We start from the raw sequence: 10,478 nt of genomic DNA on the forward strand, positions 1-10,478 counted from the left end.
TTGACTATTTGCGAGGTGACAGGGTAGCTTGTAGAATTTTTTGTTTTTTAAAAAAATGTACGTTTGATCAGATTACCCAACAAAAAATTGTAATACTTAAGCAGTAATATCAAGGTTTAGCCACTTGTTTGCAGGATTGCTTGGGGTTGAGAATTTTTCAAATGGGTTACTTAACTGTAATCTTGTTCTGGTTTCTCATCCATCTTGATGCCATTTTATTGGATTTTGCAATGTTTTGGAGCCCAGCTGTAGAGGTGTTCCCTGTTGTTGCACAAGGTCGACGACGACGAATTTAAAATTTAAGGAAAATTTTAGTATTTATTTCATAAAAAGATAGATTATTCATCTTTTTCGTGTTTATTTATTATAAAATAATAGATTAACAAATTTATAAATCCCTCTACACATTAATTTAAATCTGATGGAAAATGATATTTCTTCCTCCGCCACATATTCACTCTTCTCCGATTATTATTTTTTCTCTTCCTTTGCTTAATGAATTTTTTTCACATTCCTTGCTTTCCTCAATTCACACCTCGATACAGTCAAATCCACAAAATTAAAAATTTACATATCATCGAATAATATAAATATAATTTTAACAAGATAATTATTATCACAAAATAATATATATATATATATATATATATATATATATAATTTTTTTAATCCAGTATCCACGATTTACGATCCAACTAGTCTTGGAGATGAGCAATTTTCTTCTTAATTTACCCACCAACTAAATTTGAAAGCGTGAGTAATTCGTCTTATTAATTTTTGAGGCTTTAGGTAGGAAAAAATATTTGAAACTTTAATATTTTTAAAAACTAAATATTAATTTTTAAAAAATAAATTTTTATATAACATATTATTAAAGACATTTACTTTTACTAGTAAAATTTAAAAGGACAATTTGGTGCATTACAAAATGTTATTTTTTACAATTAAAAATCATGATTAATAAGTCACACAATAATAATTTTACTATTATGCTAAAAACTCACTTCTTTATTAATAAAATTTTTATAAATAAAATTAACTTTCAAATCTAATTTGTTAAAAATAATATATTTATATAATAAATATTTTTAATTAATTAAATTAAATTTAGTCAATAAAATGTTAAAAATAGTTAAATTTGATAATGAGTGATAAATTATTATAATACTATTAATATACATTTTAATTACTATTTTTATTTTTTTATTGATTAATTTTAACTTCGATAAAAAGTAGTCTGGGCGCAATAGTAAAGTTGATATCGTGTAATCTAAAGGTCACAAGTTCAAGTCTTGAAGATAGCCTCTTGCAAATAAAGACTACGTATAATAGACCTTCTCAGAAACTTGACATAATAACTTACGGAAGAGCAACGACATAATAATGACGGCAAAAAAATGATTGATAAAGGAGAAAAAAAAGAGAGCAAATAAAATTTAGAAAGAAATAATATTTTATAAAAAATTTAAATATGTGTTTAAATTTTAAAAGTATTTTTATAAAATAATATCAATTACTAATAAATATGATCAATAAATATTTTTAATTTATTAAATAAATCTAACTTTACTAGAAAATCAAATTTTGATCAATAAAAATAAAAATTATTGATCAAATTTTAGTAAAAATTAATAATAAATTATAATCAAATCTAACTTTAACAATAAAAATTAAAATTACCGATCAAAAGCTAACTTTAACTAATAAAAATTTAAAAATTATATGTCAAACTTAATTTTGATAATTAAAAAATTACATGTCAAATCTAACTAAATTATTATCAAACCTAATTTCACTAATAAAAAATTATCAAAAAATTATAGTTGGTCACAACAAAAAAGAGTATTTTACTTAATTTTGTCAAAATTTAAACTCTTGTCCTCTTCTATAAGTCTCCGTCGTAACCAACTCAGCTATGTCTCAAGACTGTAATATCTATATCTTCATATAAGTGTGTGGAGGTAATCAATATATAAAATACTAACCTCACAGAAATACAACACCCCTCCCTTCATCCGTGTGTGCCGGTGTAAATCTCCAGAGGGGATTAATTATTTTTTTTTACATCTAATTTTTCTCAAATTAAATAAGAAAATAAATCATTTATTTTTATTCTTTGTTTTTCTTCTAGTATTCTAATACTCTTCCAAAAAATACAACTAATACAATATAGAATACCACTAGCTCTTGCAACTCTAGGATTAGAATTTAAATTCCAAATGGATTAATAAATATTTTAAAGGTCAGGTTTTGAATATGCATATAATTTAAGCTCTAAATTAATAGAGCCAAATTTAGACACTTGAATAAAAAAAAACATAGCCACATATAGGCAAACCAATGGAGTCAATTGACCCACTGAAATAATATGCAAACCAATGGAGTCAATTGACCCACTGAAATAAAAGAGAAAGAGCTTGCAACGCCCCTCTCTTCCATCATTAATCAAAACAAACCAACCAAGGAAGGAAGAAGGAAGAAGCAGCAGCAATCAGTGCAACCAATTGCTGTGCCCCTCCAAGCAGAACAAGCAGGACCAGCCCCACTGGATCGCCGGCCAGTGTCGGCAGTTCTGCAGCACTAAAAGGGAGGAAAGAAAAGGAAAGACAAAGACGACTTACTTTTTTCAATTTAATTCCTCCAAAAGCACCGCCAATGATGCATTCAAATACTCCACGACGCCATGTTGTCCTCCTATTAGTTGGCTCGGTTTCTGCCCCTGAAAAAGAAAGAGGCCGAGGTCAATTATTATAAAGATCCATCAAGAGACAAAATCCCGAACTGAATGAAAAAATTTTCTGATCTGTAGTTTCTGCAATGACATATCCATGCTTCATCCCTTTCATGATATGGTTTTGCTCTAACATTAAAAGAATGAGATATCAAATGACAACCAATTGCAGTGATCGTGATGTTGCACATAAAGAAATCACAAGCACTTTGCAAACATAGAACGACACTCGCCGATGAGTTGGTGAGAAGGTTCTCCAATAAGGTGAAGTGCACATCTTAATTACTCAGCTTGTCTTCCACCACTTGGTTCCTTTCCTCCATTTCATGCACCAACTCCACTCACTTGTATCCTTCCCTCCTTAGATGACTCTGTAAAATGTCATGGAGAGAAACTGTGTAAGTTGGCCAAATATGAGTCCTAATTGATTGAGAAGTCAGTGATGGGGACATGTTGTCTGCCCTCAATTAGCCCCCCTTACCTTGCATGAAATTGACTTCAAGGGCATCGAGAAGAGAGCAACACCTTCAACAATCAAGTGCAAGAGCTGAGATTGACATGAAACTAATTGAAAAGCCAAAACAAGGTCATGTTGCAAGCTTCCAATCTCAGAAACAAACAAACAACCAACAGCAAATTTATTGAGATGGCTCAGTTTGCCCAGCTCTGAGACCAGCAGAGCCATCCAGTACTCTATGAAAAGAATAAGGATTTCGAGGTTTCATTTCCTTCTCTATTATCCTTCATCACTGTTACTATCAATGGATTTGCTCCACTACTAAAACTTATTAAGGATGGTAATGTTTACATGCAATATATTAAGACCACAGCTATTTGGCTTTATTAATAAAAATAATAAGTTCTGTGTCAACTAAATGATCCTTAGAAATTTGAAAAAGATTGCCAAGATACTACTTGCAAACATCCATGACAAGATTGATTCAAGTATTGGTTGTATGATCGAAATGCTACAGCTCTGAAGAAAAAAAAAGGGTGCATCAGTCAACAATCTTGCTTGCGTAATTGTTTACTAATTCTGAGTCAAATTTTCAATCACTTTGAGGAATTTTGGCAACCCATAAGCCATAAAATTGAATGATAATGCTTAAGGTGATCAAATAGATACAATGACTTAACAGGGATAGATTTGGTGAAACCTCGTCACCACACCTTTATATGCTTGGCTGGCCTACTTGACAATTCTAATAAGAAAAAAGGAAACCATTATTTTATGATTATTCTATCTAGTGCTCATGTTTTTTCTCAATTTTTACACATTCAAGTTTTAAAATCATTATTGCAAAGGTATATTTGTCTAGTTGAAATACATTTGTAAAAAGGCAAATAATTGAATGTGCATGGTTTTTGGCTATTATTCTTCTTATGATTAAAGTAGTGCAAAAAAAACATTTCTTTTGAACATTGAAGCCTCTTGCTTTTCATGAACTAGTTAATGGATTTGGGTTTTTGGAATTATCGAAAAAATTTGAAAAGATAAAATTTAAGACAAAATTGAAGAAAATCTAAAACTACAAGATCCACAATGAAATAATCCTAAGATATTCAAAATTGTTTGAGATTAAACTGAAGCATTGTGGTGGCTACAGGGAATACCTTAAATAAGATAAAACTATCTCGGCAATAAATTGAGGAAAACGCAAAATTGCAAGGGTAAAAAAAATGAAAATAACATCTACAAATTTAAAAATGGATAAAAATTCATACCTAAATTTTACAGTTGTAAAAAAATAAAGTTGGTGATTTTGTTATTAAACCGATTTTAAAATTTGAATATTAATATTAGAATTCTGATAATTTTAAAAATGCCCTCAATATTTAATATATTTTTAAACATCCCTTAGGATTTTGTTAATGTCAAAATGTAAATGCCGACCAAAATATATATTTTACTTTTCTAAAATTTTCATCAAATTTACCATTAATAGTGAGGAATACATTGACAAAAAATAAAAAACTTAGGAGATATCTTGATATTAATAAAGTATACATTGTAGGGTACTTTTAAAAAGCTACTGAACTATAGAGGTATTTCAAAAATTATCTTGAACATTTAATTGTGAGATAAAATTAATGTTCTCAATCTCAAATACATGCAATTTAATATTTGGCAGTGATAAATAATGAGATTTATATCGCTCACACTTGGATAAAGGCTGATTTTGAATCAAAGACTTTGGTCATAACATCTAAGATCTTTACTAAGCTAGTTGGACCTCTAAATACAAGGAATATGTACCTGTACATTAACAATTATTTGGAACAAATGATACATTTTAGTAAATTAGAGGGAACAGATAATTAAGATAAGATGAACTTAGAAGACTAAAATGAGGGAAGCCTAATTTATGGGGGCAGGATGAATAAAACACAATAAAAACATTATAACATTTAGCTGTCTTGTAATAGTACTTACGGTAGTTGGTTTCAAGGAAAAACAAAGAAGGTAAGTTCACTGTACCGCCTTGTGCTTCATTAGAAAAAGGAAATAAAATAAGTAAGATGGAGTAGGAAGTAAGGGCGTCAATAGACCACCAGACACAGAGTTTGACCTCACAGAAGGAAAGGGAAAGAAAGGCACTGCTTACGATGTGCCTGTCAATCTTCTACTCAAACTTATATATTCTCTGCAGCTTTGCTACATGGCTGAAGTGGTTCCGTAGCAAAGATCGAGGTTGCTGTTTGCTTAAATTATTTTTCTGAGAAATATTATATAAAATTGAACCTTTTTATTTTCAATAAGCAAACCAAATTGACCGTTTTATCCTATCATCTTTGACAGTGTAACTAGTCGAATTTGAATTCATTGGAAGTTCTTAATTATTCTTGACAATAAATCCTATCCATACGCTTTACAGTAACCATGATATTCTGAAAGTTTGCTGACACAAAGTAAAAATGAGAGATTAAAAAGAACCTGCACCGCGAAAGCAAAACATTCACCCCCAGTCAAAGATTTCCAAAGGCTGGTCCGGTCACACCTTGAAACAAATTAAAAGGGCAAAGCATGAATCAGAAAAGATCAAACTCTAAAGAAAGTAACAAAGAGATTATTAAGAATAAGATTAAAATGCAAACACAAAAGAGGTGAGAAACGACACACCATGTCTCTCTTTGTCACTCCTTTTGATGTCGTTCTCCTGCACTTTTTCCGACGTTCAATTTAGCCCTCAGCGCAAGCTATTGTACATCCTCTGCAAAAGCTATACCTCCAACCGTTTAATTTAAGTACAGGAAAAGCAAAGAATATGTATGAACAAGAAATGGGAGACATTTTAACATCTGATTTTTCAACATCAACCAACTGTACATGTTATTATTCAATGCCCCAAGCAACAGTTTGCTCAAAAATCTCTGTTTCCTATGAAGGAAAAGAGCAAAGAAAATAAAAGAAAAAAATGGAATACGACTCTCCCTCATTCCGATAAACATTTACATTTTTTTTTTCCAAAGCTGAGCTAGAAAATTCAGCATCATCAAGAGATCCACCACCTTGTAGCGGCAGCCTTAAAATTGCTTCCGTCACATCTATGATCAGAAAGTGTTTTCCTCTTGTAGTACACTGCAGCTTGGGTGTTCTTCAAGCTGCAGCTACATGTAACATCTTGGTAATTACTGTGAGCTACATGTAACATCTTCCTATTAGGCAGTTCATAAGCTTTGTGAATGACGCTCTGTGTCAGTCATCTTCCACAAAGATTCTGCTTATGAAATCTTGGAATCGTCTCGAGTAGAGCTTTGGATCAACTGCTGAGATGGAGTTGGGATCCGCTTGCAATGATTTGTAGGCATGCTCCAACTTCTTGGTGATATCATAGTCCTGGAGGATATCAATAATCCCAAAGTAAAGAAACACGTCATGGAGGTTGCCATTTCGAAAGAGTGGGGGCAAACCACCCCCAGCTACCAGAAATAGCTCAGACTCGCTTCTTGTAACATGCTCGGCAATCGCAGGCATATTCGACCCCAAACGGCTGAGTGGCTTTCTGATCATAACAGAAATATTCAGACATCACAAATACTGATTAAAATTTCTGCCATATGAAAGTCACAGTGAGCACTATTATCAAAAAGGAAAAGTATTTATTTAAGGTATGATAATTAAGATATGTTGTGCGCTCTTTTCATTACATTTGCAGCAAACACTAGGACCCAATAGAAGTAATTATCATCTAGTGTTGGCTAAGTAGATGACAGTGGAGCTGCATCATGATGATAACCAAATCATTACAATTAATATTTGTAGGTTCTGGAGAAGAAACTAAATCCAAACAGTTCTAGATTGAGTTAGTTGGATGGCCATGGCAGAAAAGCAGATTCTTAAGTGATACTAGTTGGTGGCTGAATAAAATGGCAGTTTTAGTGGGTAACAAATTGCCAATGCAATGTTTAGAAGCACAAAGATTGTAAATAAAAATAGCTTTTTAGAAAGAATGCCTTTAATATAATGTTTGTAAAAATTAATAAATCATATCTTTCATGATACAGATAGGTTATATAGCTCCACAAGTTACTCCAGGAAAAGCTAGGCCACATTCACAAAGGTGTCTGGATCCATCAAACATCAAGTACAGTAAAAAGGCATCCAATTCTCAAAGCTATATTAAGAGGCACAAATGAATCTCAACCACAAAAATGCTCCTTTGAATAAGATTGGATGAAACATAGCAAACATAACCATCATGAAATTGTTCGATTCCACAGAGGAGATAATATTTCCAAATAATTACTGCTAAATTTTCATAATCAGAAAACAAACATAAAACTCAGCTCCAGTAGTACATACCGGCTGTCGAGAATCCGATCCATATCTTGACAGGTTGATACTCTCACCGAGTCAGAACTGGTGTCCCCACACTTAAATGATGCTTTCTTGTCAAATATTTCTGACAGAACATCCTTGTTATGATGAGAACACTGTCAACCTACCTCTATGAATTTTTCATGATTGAATTGAATCATTAACTTACTTGAAGAACTAAAGCTCGGTGAGATATCACCACAGAAATGAACTCCCACTAGGAGACTGTAATCCATAATTCCCTCAGCTTCTAAGAACTCGCAGTCTCGTTTGATTTGTCTAAGTTATTAATTCTATCAGATCAAAGGAGAGCAAACTTGAAAACCCCAATAAACTTCCAAGAATTAGAATGTGAACTTACTTAAGGAGCTCTGTGTACCAAGATGTATGGAGGCAAAATACAAAGTTCAGATCAAGATCCTTGAGGGTTGTCGTCTCATCAATTTGTCCCTCGGCCTTCTCAGTTGTACGTCCATACGATGAACCTTTTAAGTCAAATCTTCTATGTATGCGATATTCCGAGCAGAACAAATTACCCATGACAATGAATCGCACCTGGTTACACCCAGAATACATGCATAAAATCAGATAGCAAGTGATACATATAGCAATCTGTTTTAAAATACCACAAATCACACAAGCTTATGTTTAATCTTTTAATACCTTCTGACCACCATTTGGTTTAATGCAGTGCACACCATAGAATCTGGTCACTAATGAGTTTGAATACCAACATACATGACGGTAATAACTAGGCAACATCTTAATCAGTACCTGAACATGTATTGCAGAGCAGCTCAAACAATTAGCATCAAGGTAATTTATTCTAGAAATAACAATCAATTACAGCCTTAAGTTGTCAAATTAATCAAATAATTGATGTACAGATTATAGAAGAAGAAAGTGCATGCAAAATGAATAGCAGAACAGGTCTTAAACTAGTAGTATATCAATATCATAATTCATAAGTAGCACTTCTAGACAATCAATGATTTCCATAATTAAGTTCCAAGTGGAGGGGCAATAAATAACCAACCTTCACTTCAGATTTTTTCACTGTTTTAATCATAAAGCGATCATCCTGTGTTAGAAAAAAAAAACTCCCACTCTTCCCAGGAGAAGAGAACTCCCTCAGAGCATCATTCCCACAAATAGCTAACATGTAGTCAGCTGGATCCACTGAAAACAATTTCCTCAGGTGGCTACAATTCAAATTACAAATCAATATTATCATTACCTCAAAGTGCCCATTCCTTGGGCTAGAAATAGTGAAAACAGAAAGATGATTGATCTGGTCATTTAGAATTATAAACCTGAAGACCATAGGGCAGTAATCCTTCCAGCGGAACTCAACTGACTGGTGTGGCGGAGTATGCTTTGATCCCTCCTGAGGAAATCTTATCCAGAACTTCTTCATTGGATCAAAGTCTGATGTCTTGAGTTCCCTCAACTGAGCTGAATCCGGCTTTCCAATTGAATAACTGGTCAAAAAAATCAATCAACAAAGTAATTCAGCAAAAGCATTGACAGAACAGTACCAAGATATACATATTGCAAAAGTCTTACACCATCTACCTAATCCCCAATTGAAGGTTTAGCATCAAATCATAGTTCTTGTGCCCCTTGGATATTGTGTGCCCTGGCTTCTTTGCCTCCGGAAACACCAAACAGCAGGGAGTTTGTCGCCGCTGCACAGTAGCAATGAGGGCGCCACCTGTCTGGTCCAGCAATGACCCTTCCCTGTAAAGCATTGATGCCTCAAGAGTGTCAATGATCTCGCAAGTGATATCCCCGGCGTCACCATCCGACTCCCAGATGCAAATCCTAGGGAAGCTCTTTTCTGCCACCGAGATTCTCCTCATTGTTCCCCCATTGTCAACGGATGATCTCTTCCTTGCTACCGGGGCCATTGGTTTGACCGGCAAATCGTCCAACTGAGACAAGGAGCTCGTCTTTCTAGCAGTGTCCTTCCGAACAGTCCTGAGCGCGGGATAGAACGTCCCGTTGAGGGGCACGCGTTCGCTGCTGCTCCAGGTACCAAAATAGCAGCTGCCGTTAGGCCAAGTAAAGACGCCGCTGCCGCTGGGGACGCAGTTCTCCCAGTGGCCGTCATACCGCTTACCGTTAGCCCAGATGAGGGCACCTCGGCCGTTAATGACGCCGCCCTTCCACTCGCCGACGTACTGGTTGCCGTTCCGCCACACGTACCGACCGTGGCCCTCCTGGAGGTTTCGCCGCCACAAGCCCTCGTAGTAGTCGCCGTTGCCGTAGGCCTTCCTGCCGAAGCCGTGTTTGCGGTCGGCGACCCACTGGCCACGGTAAGTATCTCCGTCCGCACCGATGAAGGTACCGAAGCCCTCCATCCGCCCGGAACGGAAACCACCCTCGTAGGTGGCACCAGACGGCCACGAGAACTTCCCCTTCCCAGAGGCTTTCCCCCTCCGCCACTCCCCTTCATACATACACCCATCTGACCACAGGTACTTCCCTACACCATGTGGGGCGTTCCCGGAGAACTCCCCAGTATAAAGGTCCCCATTCGCCAGCGCCTTCTCCAACGCCGCCTCGCCGTCACCAGGACCGATAGTTGGGACCACTATCCTGCCTCCTGCACCATGAGATCTGCTCCCAATCTGAGCCGGTCGCCACTCTGCCTCCTCACCCACCGCATCCCCGCCGTCTCCACCGCCGTCCTCATCAGCGAAACGCCGCATTCTATGCCGCACCAACGATCACAACGCCTGACCCTCCGCCGGCTGCGACGAGCATTTCTTACCCGGAAAACGCCGATCCAATGCCTTCGTTCGCCAGCTCCGCATCAAATCCCCCGAAAAAATCACGCCAAAAACAAGCAACTCGTGTACAAATCACAATCCACAACAACAACCTCAAGAGTTCATCAGAAAAAACAAAAAGGATAAACAAAGA

General features: G+C 35.6%; 1 protein-coding gene across 1 annotated transcript; it reads right to left on the reverse strand.

The window, feature by feature from the left end:
* Window positions 1-6,059: 6,059 nt before the first annotated feature.
* LOC141821231 (phosphatidylinositol 4-phosphate 5-kinase 1-like) lies at window positions 6,060-10,264 on the reverse strand. Its single transcript, XM_074708635.1, has 8 exons — window positions 9,126-10,264; window positions 8,864-9,031; window positions 8,587-8,752; window positions 8,214-8,324; window positions 7,912-8,105; window positions 7,720-7,829; window positions 7,536-7,635; window positions 6,060-6,735 (listed from the first exon to the last, which is right to left on the reverse strand). Exons 1-8 carry the CDS (start codon window positions 10,262-10,264, stop codon window positions 6,429-6,431), a joined length of 2,295 nt encoding a protein of 764 aa, XP_074564736.1. The 3' UTR covers window positions 6,060-6,428.
* Between the last annotated feature and the right edge of the window lie 214 nt (window positions 10,265-10,478).

Source organism: Curcuma longa, chromosome 1 (assembly GCF_044706935.1).
Source record: "Curcuma longa cultivar G26 ecotype Majalengka, Jawa Barat chromosome 1, ITB_CL_G26_1.1, whole genome shotgun sequence".
NCBI lineage: Eukaryota > Viridiplantae > Streptophyta > Magnoliopsida > Zingiberales > Zingiberaceae > Curcuma > Curcuma longa.